The following is a 13,819-nucleotide window of genomic DNA, read 5'->3' as shown; positions in this document are numbered from 1 at the left end:
ATCAACAAACCCAAGAAACAACTTCTTCCTCTTCTCCATGTACTTCTCCTGCAACTGCCTCACAATAAAAAGCGCATCTGTCATTCCTCTTCCTGGCATAAATCCAAACTGCATTTCGTCAATCTTCACTTTCTTCCTTATCCTCCTCTCCAGCACCCTTTCCAATACCTTCATTCCATGCTCCAATAACTTTATCGTTCGATACGAGCCACAGTCCAGAGGGTCACCTTTCCCCTTGTATAGAGGGACGAGGGTACTCAGTTCCCAATCCACTGGAATGCGGCCTTCTTTCACCACCAGATTGCAGATCTGTCATTCTCTTCATACCCCAATTTCCTGCTGCCTTCAACATATCTCTCACAACTCCCGTCGGCCCTCCCGCTTTTCTACTCTTCATTTATTTTATCACTTCCTCAACTTCCTTCTCGGTTATCTTCTCTGCCAGTCCTAAAACTGGGTTACTCTTTATGTTGCCATCCCATTCATTCTCTGCATTCAACAGCATTTCCATATATCTCTTCCATCTTCCTTTAATTCCATCTGGGTCCACAACGATTTGTCCCACTTCATCCTTCAAGCCACTCACCCCTATCACAGACATAGACAGACTGATCAACATTAATAATTATATCTATCTTTCTCTCAAGTGTATTCACCCTTCATTTATTTATTCTGTTAAAACAAAGTGTCAGTCAATAATAACTATAATAAGCTGGAACTGCACTCTGTAGAGCGCATACCTACACCAGGCAAACAGTTTATGTTTTGTATCCCACCGATAGGCTAGATCTGGATCCGGCCCTGACCCAAAATAGAATCGGCTTGTTCTTGTCAACAACCCAACTCACACCAACTGAGGATACACACCAACTGACTGCACTTTTGTTAATTCCTCATCTTCCTGAAGACTCTTGTGGTCCGTTCCTTCAGCTCCCTGCCGCTTTGGTATGATGCCATGTTTCCGCAATGCAGCGTTCCATTCCGTATCTTCATTTTGATCCTGGGAAGGATAAAAACAACAAACAAGAATATATCAAAAACCTGGATCGAAGTACCTTTTGTTTCTTGTATTCTTACCTGGTGATGTCCAAGTGTCAGAAATAGTTTCCAAAAGTGTATTTTCCTTTTTTGAGGAGATGCTGTGGTCCTTCCATACGTTATTTATGGATTTATTTTTAAGCAGTAAATTTGTATTATGCTGTCCCATTCTCTACCTTCCAATACAAGGATATCCAAGGAGCGTGGATATAAGAGGACATTTGGCCCATCATATATGCACTCTATCAACACCACATTATTTATAATATCAATTTATCTCCTTAATTTCACCCAGGGTGGGGTGGGGTGGAAACAGGGACATCTCCGAGATGTTTAATTATTATTTTTGTGTTTGTGGTGTGGATGGGGTGGTGTGGGGGTAAACAGGGCCGTCAGAGGAACAAATAAACACCAACAGCACATTCACTTTATTATGAGACCCTCTAACAAACATCACAATCACAACTCGTGAATGCAGGAACAGATCCATACCTGGGCTATAGATTTTGAAGACGAATCGGAACATGAAAAGGAAAACAAGTTTCTCGCATTACCGAACCTTGGCTCTGATTTCGTCCCGATCACACAAGCGCAGAGAGGAGTGAAATAATATTGTTGCGGTTCTGAGAAGTGTACATATTGATCATTAAAGGTTAACGGTTTGCCCCCATAGTTAGTCCACATGCAACATGTAGGCCACCTTAGAACATTAGTTATGTCATAGTATGTGTCAGGATAAGGCCATTCCCATTAGTGATACCTGCGTTGTGTAAAAGAAATAAGCTTAGGTCCCGTTCATTTTGCGGCCCACCCTCCAAATCGACCTCGTTGGGCAGCATCCATCACGCGCCCTGATTCGGCTAATCCACCTCCTTTGCCAGCAGCGACTCGAAACCAGCCAAATGCCACGAGGTAGGCCTGGAAAGGGGGAGGAGCGCGAGGTCAGGGTGTGGCCACGTCAAGCAGCACGTCAAAGGCAGACCTGGTAAGAGCCAACAACCAACCAGGGCTCGGGTGAAATGGCGTGAGGGGCGTGGTAAAGGCGCGGCTGGCAAGTTCCAGAGGGTTCGCTGGGCGGCGCTATATAAACGCGCGTACAAAGCCCTTCCAGAGGACTTATTGGCGAGGACTCGTGAGGAAAGCGCATGGTAAAAAGGACTTATTGGCGAGGACTCATGAGGAAAGCGCATGGTAAAGAGGACTTATGCGAGAGGACTTATGCGACGTGGCTGTGCATAAAGGCCTCATGAGGAAAGCGCATTGGAAGAGGACTGCAGTGGATACGCGCTTTGAAAGAGCACGTATGCTATTGAACTTGCATTAGGGAGCGCCTATTGAGCGGTATTGGGAGCGCATATAGCGCCAGTGCATCTAATACGTACGCGACCGTGGTCGCCAGTAACCGCCAGCCAGCCTTGCCTTTCGCCCAGTAATTGTCCGCTCCGCGTAAACGACCCGCGGGGAGCTTCTGCTGCCCTGACCATCTGCTTCGCGGTACAAGTCGGGGACCGGAGCGACTGCCTGGACGCCATCATCCCTGGACCATCACCCTGACCTTCTACATCCCCGTGTGAGTGTGCCTGAGAGTGAAACGGGCCCGTGTCCTGGGATAAGTTAAGACTGTATAAGCTTCACTGTGTGTTCTTCTTCTCCTTCCTGTACAAATTGTAATAAATAGACCAATCTGTTCTTCCTGTTTTTCCTGATTCGACCGTATCAGTCCTTTCCTCCATTGGGTAAGCATGGCACGATTCGGAACCGCTCAGATCGGGTTTAGTTCCTGTTAACAACTCGGCTCACGGCTCGCTATCGCTCGGCGTTTCCACTACAACCGTGATTCGGGTGGGGTTATTTCCTTGCTTCCTGGGAGGCGTTGGTAATTAGGTATTAGGAATTCGGCCTACGACCCTACTCAACGCTGACCGGAAGGAACGTCATAGCCCCGGATCACGTCGGCGAGTAAAAGACAAGGGGACTAATCCCCCCTTGGTAAGGGGAAAGGCCGACGTTGAGATCCGCAACAATATGTTTACTCCGCCTCTCTGCCTGGGACAGTCAAACTAAACTGAAAAACATTCCAACCAGGATGCTTACTGTTTTAAAGACGTTATAAAATGACAAAAAAAACAACAGGCACTAAAAACTCAAGTAACATGTTAAATAAGGTGGTGTAATAGACACTGGGCAAAATGGTGGTAAAACCAGGAATTAATTTCTTTATACCCCTTTAACTGCGTATTCATGGGTCATAACATGTGACCTGCTTCTACATTTGCGCTTCGCGTATTCGAGTTTAAATATATATATATTGTTACAGACGCGGCTTAGATGTTATTTACCGAGCGGTTTGGTATGACCACGTCTGCACAAGTTACCCGATTATACCCGAACGTTGACTAATCGCGCTACGCTAGATCAATGAAGGAAAAGACACACGGCTGGGATTAAAATGACACGACACCAGGGATACGGTTCTCAAGACCTCCGGAGGAGATTATATTAAGGCGGAAGGTTAGATTACAACTACAAGAGGGACATCATAGAAAGACAGGCACTTAGACACACTTATATTAACCCCAACAGACGACAGATAAACGGGACAAAAGGCTGACTCACACGGGGATTGATGGCAAGGAAAGCGGGTATCGATGGCTCAAGGTGCACTCTTGGCTCAAGGACAGGGTACTGTACGGTCCAGTAGATGCAGGGAGGTCACAGCGCTCGGAGGTCACGACTGGTTCTTCCTCTTCAAGCTCGGGGCGCATCTCACGTCACGTCCGGTACGTGGCCGCGTATATCCGGCGGGGAGTGACACGCCCTCGGCTCGTTAGCTCCGCCCCAGATGGAATCGGCACGTTGCTTCTCCTTGGGTGCGTGCTGGGGGGGGGGGTTACCGGCTCCGCCCTTGACGAGGGGCTGACAAGGAGCCCCTTCGTGGTAACCCCGTCGGAGCGCATCGTCAATGGCGGCTAACCGAGCCGGTGTGAGGACGCACACTCCTCCGCGCAGCGCCGTTGTTGTTGTAATTGTTGTTGTAGTTGTAGTTGTAGTTGTTGTTGTTGTTGTTTGGGGAAGAAGACGGGAGGAGGCATGGGAAGGTCCTAAACTCACTACTGGTGCCATATAATCACATTCTGGTGCAACGAAGAGTCGGAATTAATGGAAACGAGTCCTTAACTGACATAGACTAAGAATAACTAGCAAGATGTCCGAAAGTTGTCTACGTGAGATGCGGTGGACCTGGGCACGACATTTAATGGGGGAAAAAGGGGAAGGTCGGTTCTACAGAGTGTTGTTTACAGACAATGGGACTAGGGAATGGGGGATTGGGGATAGTTGGGGAGTATTGGGGAAATAGGGGAATATTTACAAGCGGATATGGAGGCCAAATTCCATATTCGCAACATTGCACCCTTCTCTACCCTCGGGGCGTCCCGACCCGATAAATTTTTACCTAGTTTAGTGTGGCACTCAGATGTAGTTCCCACTACTATTAACTCTACCCTGAGTGCGACAGTTTTACAGATATTCACAAATGAGTAAATATGTCCCCCTGCGACGTTGCACCCTTCTCCTCTCAGAAACACACCCACAGGATAACCGAATCCGGAAAGAATTCGCAAACTAAACATACAGCCGGTAGGGAGCATTATTTACAAGACTACGCTGCTATTTACACTACGATCCAGGACCTGTTTCTGGAGGAACACATGCAGATGTTATGCATAGAGAGAGCACGCATGCCAGCATCGATACACCAACCCACGAGTGCTCTGTGGCCTACGGCCTTTAATAACGTGCAGAGCACCCTTTCCAAACACCAAAAGCACCACCCCATCACACAGTCAGCACCATCCGGTGCAGTCACCATTGTTCAATGAATAAAAATAAATTCAACAACCCCTAACCCTGCAGGTGTCTCTTGCTCTTCGTGTGGTGCACTTGGCCTTCTGGCTTCTTTCAAAAATAAAGAAAGGCGCCAACCGCGTCCATTTCTGTATTGTGGCCTTCAGTGGTGTCAACTAAAAGTGGTTCACCTGTATGGCATAGGTGCCACGTTGACCCATAGGTCCATCCACGGGTGGTGCTTGGCCGCAAACGAACTGCGGTCCATTGTGGGTGGCCACCAAAATTGCGGTCCATATGGTGTATCGATCCAGGCAGCAAGCAGCGAAAGTGCAGGCCCACAACTGCGTAGCCAGCACCTCTCTCTCCTCTCTCTCTACCCCAAAGCCAGATCCTCGGAGGTGGGAGACAAAAGAAGCAGACAAGTGAGTAAGGTGGTAAGGGCGCAAAAGTGCACGCAATACAAGATGATGCACACTGGGGGCACATGGGAACCAGGTGAGACAGGTACGTTCCTATCGTACGCTTTCCCCCCCCCCCCCCCCACCAGGTAGCCTACATGGCCCCTCCCTTACCCCTTACTGTATCCACAAAACACAACACTACCCATAAACATCTATTTTACAAATCAACAAACATCCCTACTGTCTTCCCCGTTCCTCCCATAAACCAAATTCGTCTTCTCTCCCTCCTAACCAATCAAATTTGCCATTTTCAACTCTCATCAAAATTTGCCATCTCCAACTGAACATCACAATTTGCCATTACCAATTCATCATCAGTCCCTCCTAAGGAGGGAGAGATGGAATCACCCCAATGTCTCATCCACGTCGTGATGCGTCTCACAAATCCAACAGCAGTCCTTACTTCCTGCAACACAAAACAAAGAAAACACAGGTGTGGAGTCATCATCATCACTACAGGTAAGTGGCTGCGTATGGTGCGACAGGTTCATCAATCCTAACTATTTCCTAATTGACTTTAACAACTTTACACTACCCGGGGTCTTTCTCCGGCCAAACCATTGGCCCTCTTACACTATGGGTTCTAAAAACCAATTCCCATTGGCCAAACTGTGGTGCTTTTCAATTTGGGGTCTCACTCCCCCGATTCATCTCCCGGTGCCCTCGCACAATTTCTGGGCTGTGGCGTGTACCTCTCCCAGTGGGTCTACCCACCTGCACACCTCCACCACTGCAGTTGCCTCCGAGCTTACCTGCTCCTCACCCTAACCTAACTACCTGGGGAAGGCCCTCTGGCGCTCTCCCCACTCGGTGCCCTCTCTGGCACTGGGCTACCCGATCCACACCCGGGATCCTCAGGCACCCACTCACAACTACCGGCTCCCAGAGCCCACCTGCGGCCTCACCTGGCCGACATCCTCACAGTGGTGGAGTGCCCAACCAACTACACACACTAACAGGCTACACGCCCAGCCATTTCCACGACAATAATGCACCCATCCACAACACCATTCTGCAACCGCACCACAAATGCCAATATCCAACCACAATTTACCTGTACCCTCTACCTAACACTTACACTACCCGCCCCGGGTATCCGTGATGGGGGTCCACTCTTCCCCCATTCACACCTTCGCACCATGCACACCACTCCGTACCACTTACTCCAACTCTCTCCACACACCTGTACTTGCACACCTGTGCTCTCACACCTGGTGCCACCTGCACCCTTCTCTCCCCAAGTGCATTTGCGCTGATCCACACACTCACTACTCACACACTGCTCCACACACCTGTCCAGTTGCACACCTGTGCAATCACACCTGTTCAATCCTCACACACACGGCATCATCTCAGCTAACTACTCCCTTCTGAAACTTGCGCTTCCCAGTCGTCCCTTTAAACTATTGCGCTCCCTCGTCATTATCATCCATACTAATCTACCTGCGTCCCCACTACAGGTATCAGTCACTAACTAAACTTAACGTTACCTAATGTCATCTTCGCTAGATCCCTACAATATAACCTAACCCACCCGGGCTAGTTTTCACTGCCATACACCCCATAAGCTATTGCTCCTTTGCCCCCCTTGGGCAGGGTGGCAGGGATGCCACTCTTACCCACCGGGCACATCGCTCCTCAATCCCCCAGTCCTCTGGCACTAATAAGCCCCCCTTATTCAGAGGTACTGGGTCCCGCCTCGGCATCTAAAGCCGAGGCAATCCACGGGGGCGCCTGCTCGCCGGTGTAAGGTCTTATCCGGTCGGCGTGGACGATCCGAGGGAGGGCTCGTGGCCCCATTTTGATCTTAATGACCACGTCACAGATTTGCGACAGGACGACTCCTGGGCCTTGCCAGGGGGAGGTGAGTTTTGGGCACCTTCCCTTCCGCCTCCGGGGATTAAAGAACCAAATCTTCATCCCCGGAGCGTATTGACTCCCCTGGCTCCGGTCGTCGTACCTGCGCTTCATCTTTTCCCCCGCCAGATGGAGTTGGCGGCGGGCGAAGGCATGGACTAGCTCCATGCCTTCCTCTAGGTGACGTGCGTACCCCTCCCTCGGCGGGTTAACCACTGTGTCTGGCACGGGACCGCATAGCAAGTCGGCGGGAGCCCGTAACTCCCGCCCATACATAAGCAACGCTGGACTGCATGCGGTGGCCCCGTGCTGGCTGGTTCGGTAGGCCATGAGCAAGTAAGGGAGATGTTCGTCCCAGTCATCCTGACGGGTGGCGGTGAACAGTGCCAGTTGTTGGATTAGAGTTCGGTTGAATCTTTCCACCATCCCGTCAGATTGAGGTCTTAAAGGCGTTGTTCTGGTTTTCCGAATTGACAGGAGACTGCACACATCTTTTAGCAATTTGCTCTCAAAATTTCGTCCCTGGTCGGTGTGCAACTCCTGTGGAATCCCATGCCGGCACACAAATCCTTCCACGAAGGCCTGCGCTACCACCCCTGCTTCTTGGTTGGGGAGGGCGTAGGCCTCCGGCCACTTGGTGAAATAGTCCATTACAACGAGGATATACTTATTACCTTGGCGGGTGCGGGGCAGCGGTCCTAGAATATCCATAGCCACCCGCTCAAGGGGGGCCCCCACCTGATGTAATTGAAGGGGGGCCCTCATCCTCCGTGCTGGTCCCTTTTTGGCAGAACAGGCGTCGCATCTCCGACACCAGTCCTGTATGTCGCGCCCCATATTCACCCAATAGAACCTCCGGCGGACCCGAGATATTGTCTTTGTCCTGCCCAAATGGCCGCCGGAGCGGGTACCATGCACCTGTTGCAATATGACGTTCTTGAATTTGTCAGGGACTATCACCAGCCAGGAAGTTCTATCAGAGGGAACCTCCACCCACTTGCGATACAAGATGTTGCCTTTCAATTCCAGGGTCTGCCACTGAGCCCAATACGCCTTTGTTTGCGCCCCGAGGGGGGTGACCTCTTCCCCCTTTGGTCTTTGCCCCAATTTGACCCATTGGAACACCGGCCCCAGAACAGGATCCTCCTGCTGGGCCGTGCTCCAAGCCAACTCTCCAAATTCTTCGTCCGCGGTTAGTGGCAAAATTGGCCCTCTCACCCGGGTTGCCCGGACAACGAGGGTCGGGTCCGAATCGCCCAATTGCTCCCTCTCCTCGTGTCTCGCACAAAATTTACAGTTTTCCCCCAGACAAGGACGCCGAGAGAGTGCGTCCGCATTACCATGGGCCTTCCCGGCCCTATGGGCCACATCAAAATCGTACTGCTGCAACTTTTCCAACCACCTTGCAATTTGGCCCTCTGGTTCCTTGAACCGAAGGAGCCATTGCAAGGAGGAATGGTCAGTTCTAACCAAAAATTTCCGCCCGTACAAGTACGGGTGGAAATGGTTCATGGCAGCCAGCATAGCCAATAACTCTTTGCGAGTGACGCAATAATTTCTCTCGGGCCTACTTAAGGCCCGACTATAATAACCAATCACTCTCTCCACGCCCTCCTGTGTCTGAGACAAAACTGCGCCCAATCCTTCCTGGCTCGCATCCGTGTCCAGGGTAAATGCCCCGTCGCTAGTGGGGTAAGCTAGAAGGGGTGCGGATGTTAGACACCCCTTCAATTTTTGGAAGGCCTCGTGGCACTCCCGTGTCCAATTAAATCGCGTCCCCTTCTCCGTAAGCCGGTGGAGGGGACGGGCCAACTCCGCAAATTTCGCCACAAAGCGCCGGTAGTAGGAGCAGAGTCCCAAAAATCCCCGCACCTCCTTGATGGTACGTGGTGCGGGCCACTCCTCTACCGCTTTAATTTTGTCTGGGTCCGTTTTTACCCCCTCGCGGCCGATCACGTGACCTAGATAGGCCACCTCTCTTGCAAACAAAGTGCACTTACTCGGGTTCAGCTTCAACCCTGCCTGTCTGAGGCACCCGAACACCTGGTCCAAATTAGCTACTGCCTGGGGGAACGTTTGGGCATGTACCAGGACGTCATCCAGGTACACCAGGCATGATTGCCATGGCATGCCGCCCAGTACATGCTCCATCAATCTTTCAAAGGTGGCGGGGGCGTTACACAAACCAAACGGCATCACAGTAAACTGATACAGTCCCTTACCTGTGGAAAATGCCGTTTTCTCCTTCCCTGCCCTATCCATCTCCACCTGCCAATACCCACTCTTGAGGTCCAAAGTTGTGAACCAATTTGAGCCCGCAACGGCATCGAGGGTGTCATCAATCCTTGGCAGGGGATATGAGTCCTTGAGTGTCACGTTGTTTAGCTGGCGATAGTCCACGCAGAACCGCGTGGTCCCATCCTTCTTTTTGACCAGCACAACAGGTGACATCCAAGGACTTCCCGAGGGCTCGATCACACCTGCGTCGAGCATTTTTTCAACCTGCTCGTCAGCTTCCGCCCTCTTGCTCCAAGGGAGCCGTCGGGCGGCCTGACGAATAGGCCGGGCCTCACCGGTGTGGATCTGATGTTTCACCAGGCCCGTACGTCCAATATCCTCGGTGGACAGGGAGAAGAGGTCCAAATGGGACCCAACCAGTTTGTGCAAGGCCTCCCTCTGGGTACCTCCCAACTCTACGCTACTACGATTTACCATCTCGCAAATGGGATCGGGCCAATTCCTACTTGTTATTGAAGGCTCCCCCCGGGGTCGGCTCGGCTGGACGTTCTCGCCCCTCACTGTCGCGACTTCCTCAACTGGGGTGCAGCCAGCTACCCTCGTGCCCCTTACTATAGTGCGTGGTTCTGTACTCATATTTATTACTCGGACGGCCACTACCGGTCCGTCCGTTTTTACAAGGGTGCGGCCCACGATTAAACCCGGTATGGACTGCGCTGCCACCGGTTCGACCAGGCCGCAGGACTCCTGCCATGTTGGGCGAGCTGCCCACCGGGCCGGCACTATCGCCTCGGCCCTTGGGGGGATGGTCACGGCCTCGGAAGCCTCCAGCTCCGCTCTCTCGGCCGTGCTCACTCCCCCTAACGGCAGCTCTTCTACTCCCACCTGCAGGATCCCCCGGCACAAGTCGATTTTACAGCCGCTGGCAGTCAACAGGTCCAACCCTATTAAACATGGGTCGCACACCTCCGCCACCCAAACATCTATCTCCCTCCTTACCGACCCTAACTTGAGGGTCACAGAACCACGCCCTATGATCGGGGCCGTTACCCCGGTAGCAAGCTGCAAACTATAATTTTGCAGGCGCTGGATCTTATCCCAGCCACCTGCGCTCGAATCAAGGACCACAGGGCTGATGATCGTGGCGCTAGCTCCTGTGTCCACTACGGCGTCTACCCCCACGCCGGCAATTTTGCATCTAATTGTCAGGCTACCGGTTCCAATTTGGCCACAATAAATGACCTGTCGCGTCAATGAGGGCTCTCCTCCATCCTCTGCTGCCGAACACCGCCCTACGTGCCCGACACCTTCTAGTTTCCCGGGGTCTGGCGGGGGGGTGTCTGGGGTCGGCTAACCCGCTCCCCCCTGGGCGGAGTTGAGGACCTCAACCGCCGGGGATCATCCCGGCGCGCGGCTCGACAGTGCCGCGCCAGGTGACCCAGACGGTTGCAGGTATAGCACCTCACCTGATAAGGTGCTTGCCTCCGGAATTCCAAATTTCCCCCCCTGTAGGTCCGAATTGGATTACCCGCTCGTGGTCCACCGCGGCCACCTCCGGGGCCGCCTGCCATGGTCCAGGTCCTGCCAGGCGCTGGTCCACCAGCCTCCGGACCATGCCCGCCAGGTCAGGACCCACGTCGTGGGCGGGCCCCCTAAGGGGTCCGCCCTCCATCGGGGGTCCCACCTGGCGGAACGCCATTGCGAGACGCTCGCCCCCCCGGGCCAGGGGCCTCGTTGCTTCCCAACGGGCCGCAGCGTCAGCCGCCTGGCTCAGAGTCTGCGGGCGCCACATGGCGAGCTGTTGCCGGAGCTCAATGTCCGGGAGGGCCTGGATAAAATGGTCCAGCGCCAGGCTTTCCCGGGAATCCGCTGCCATGCTAGCATGTGCGATCCCCACTGCGCGGCGAATGTCGTGGGCAAGTTCCCCGATGGCTTCCTGGGGCTTGCGCTTTCGCAGCGCGAGCTGAGCTTTAACAAGCTCGCTCTGCTGTTCTATGCCGAATCGATTAATTATGGCGTCGCGGAGGGCTGGCAGGGTGAGAGCACCCGCTGGTAATGCCGTCAGCACCTCCGCCGCCGCGCCGCGCAATGCGGCCACCAGGTGTACTCCACCTTCGTCCTCACCCCAACCGTTGCCCTTACACACACAGTCGAACTGCGCCAGGTACGCGCGTAGATCACTCTTGCCGTCATACGGCGCGAGTGGGACCTTGTGGGACCACCTCGCATGCGAGTCGTTGCCCGCCTGCCGGACCCCGTGCGTCGCCCCTTGCGGGGTCAGCGCGGGGCCGAACCGGCCGGGCCCCCACAGTACATTACCCCCAAGGGGCTCTCGTGCCTCCCCGGTCCCTCCAACAACTACCCCTGTTGGTGTCGATGCATGGGTCACACCTCCGCAACCCGCTACCCATTCCATACCACCACAACCTTGCTCACCCACACCTCGCACCTCTCGTTCCATACCCTCCGGACCAGCCATACACCTCACTCGTGGCCTCTCACGAACATCCGGGTCTATCTCGACCCCCAAGCTTATTAAATCACCTGGCGCATCATACGCACGACCATATTGGTCACCACTTACACCGGGTCCTCTTTCTCTTCGCTTCTCCTCCATCACCTGCGAATCCCTCATCCGGTTAATGAGCACATCATCACGATCCGAACACAGACTTTGGACCAATTCTTTTACTTCCTCCTTTATCTCTTTCTTATCCTCTCTCCGTCGCTTCTTAATTTCGCTCACCCCTTCTTCCACTTCTTCTAATTTCTGCTTCACCTCCTTCATCTCTTCGTGCGCCCCTTTAAGTTCTTCCTCTAACTCCACTTTATTTTTTTCTATGTGCTCCCGCACCTCCCGCTCTTTAACCTCCATCACCTCTACCACCTTGTCCATTTTCCTCGTCAGGTCCTCATGTACCGTCTGACACTCTTTTTTAATTACCCCTACGTCCTTTTTCATCTCCTTCTGTGTCGATTTTAAACCCTCTATTACCGCTGTGTTCTTCTTTACCTGGTCCCCCAACTCCTTTTGTCCCACTGTCAGTTGTTCTACTCCCAGCGTCAACTCCTCTATACCCCCTTGCAATTTTACAGTCCCCTTTCTCACCTCCTTCTCCATGCGCTCCTTACAGTGCCTCACCTCCTCGCGCACTCCTCACTCACTCCTCTCCTGATCTCCTCTCCCATCACTTGCATCTCCTGCCCAGATGCCACCCTCATCTGCTCCATTTCCTCCCTGTGAGCATCCAGTTTGGCTTCTACCCCCATTCTGACCCCCTCTATCTGCTGCCCCATTTGGTTAACTTCCCTTTCCGCTTGGTCCCTCATGTCCCTCAATTTGCCTTCCATGGTGTTTTCTAACCCCTCTAACCCTTTTTGCATCCCTTCCATTTGATTCTCTTGAGCGGCCATTCTGTTTTCTACCCCCATTAACCCCTCCTGTATTTCCCCTAATCTATTGTCTAATTTCCCAAATTTCTCGTCTAATCCCTTAAAATTATTGTCTAATCCCCTAAAATTATTGTCTAATCCCTCACCAGTACCCCTCGCTTCGTCCCTCATTACCCCCATTTGGTTTCCCATTACCCCCAATTGCTCACTCTGAGCCCTCGCTTCGTCCCTCATTACCCCCATTTGGCCCTCCAATCGCTCACCCTGAGCATCCATCCGGTTCCCCAACCGCTCACTATCAGCCCTCATTCGCTCACTATTCTGGGCCATAAGGGCCTTCATTTGTATAAAAAAAAGGTTCAAATCCACCAGGGGCGCTGCCACGGTCGCGGGCGTGGACGCCGTGGCCATCTGCGAGGCGCCATTTTGCGCGCCCGCTACTTCGTGCGTGACGGCGCTACTTTGCGAACCTGCTACCCTCACTGCTTCGCTCTCCTCGCGTCCCTCAATTTGGTCCTGGACCGACCCTGCCTCACTCTCCACTACCGGACCCCAGCTGTCTTGGTCTGCCATAGCGCGACTTTCAAAATTCGGGTTTTTATTTTCGTATAACAAATTCAAATTTCGCCGTTATAATTTCGCGCGGGAAACGCGCTCCGAATCGATTCTACTACAAATTTGGGCCTAATAAATTTAGTCCCGGGTCCGAATTCCACTCCTCGACACCAATTGTTACAGACGCGGCTTAGATGTTATTTACCGAGCGGTTTGGTATGACCACGTCTGCACAAGTTACCCGATTATACCCGAACGTTGACTAATCGCGCTACGCTAGATCAATGAAGGAAAAGACACACGGCTGGGATTAAAATGACACGACACCAGGGATACGGTTCTCAAGACCTCCGGAGGAGATTATATTAAGGCGGAAGGTTAGATTACAACTACAAGAGGGACATCATAGAAAGACAGGCACTTAGACA

The 13,819-nt window shown here is 52.6% G+C and overlaps 2 protein-coding genes across 2 annotated transcripts in view; both read right to left on the bottom strand.

Annotated features, from left to right (window-relative positions):
• The window catches only part of AASDH (aminoadipate-semialdehyde dehydrogenase), a 107,051-nt gene extending 101,805 nt beyond the window's left edge, over positions 1-5,246 (bottom strand). Inside the window, exon 1 of the mRNA XM_078766465.1 lies at positions 5,076-5,246. Within this exon, the coding sequence (XP_078622591.1) occupies positions 5,076-5,152 (77 nt within the window). The 5' untranslated portion in view covers positions 5,153-5,246. The remainder of the gene's footprint in view (positions 1-5,075) is intronic.
• The window catches only part of PDCL3 (phosducin like 3), a 61,591-nt gene that overhangs the window by 29,740 nt on the left and 18,032 nt on the right, over positions 1-13,819 (bottom strand). The window contains exon 2 of the mRNA XM_068133290.2: positions 868-1,000. Coding sequence (XP_067989391.1) covers positions 868-1,000 — 133 coding nt within the window. The remainder of the gene's footprint in view (positions 1-867; positions 1,001-13,819) is intronic.

The sequence above is a fragment of the Myxine glutinosa genome, chromosome 12, assembly GCF_964187855.1.
Source record: "Myxine glutinosa chromosome 12, kmMyxGlut1.1, whole genome shotgun sequence".
NCBI classification, from domain to species: Eukaryota; Metazoa; Chordata; class Myxini; order Myxiniformes; family Myxinidae; genus Myxine; species Myxine glutinosa.
Note: the sequence above shows the minus strand (reverse complement) of the source record. Positions and strands in the feature narration are given on the sequence as shown.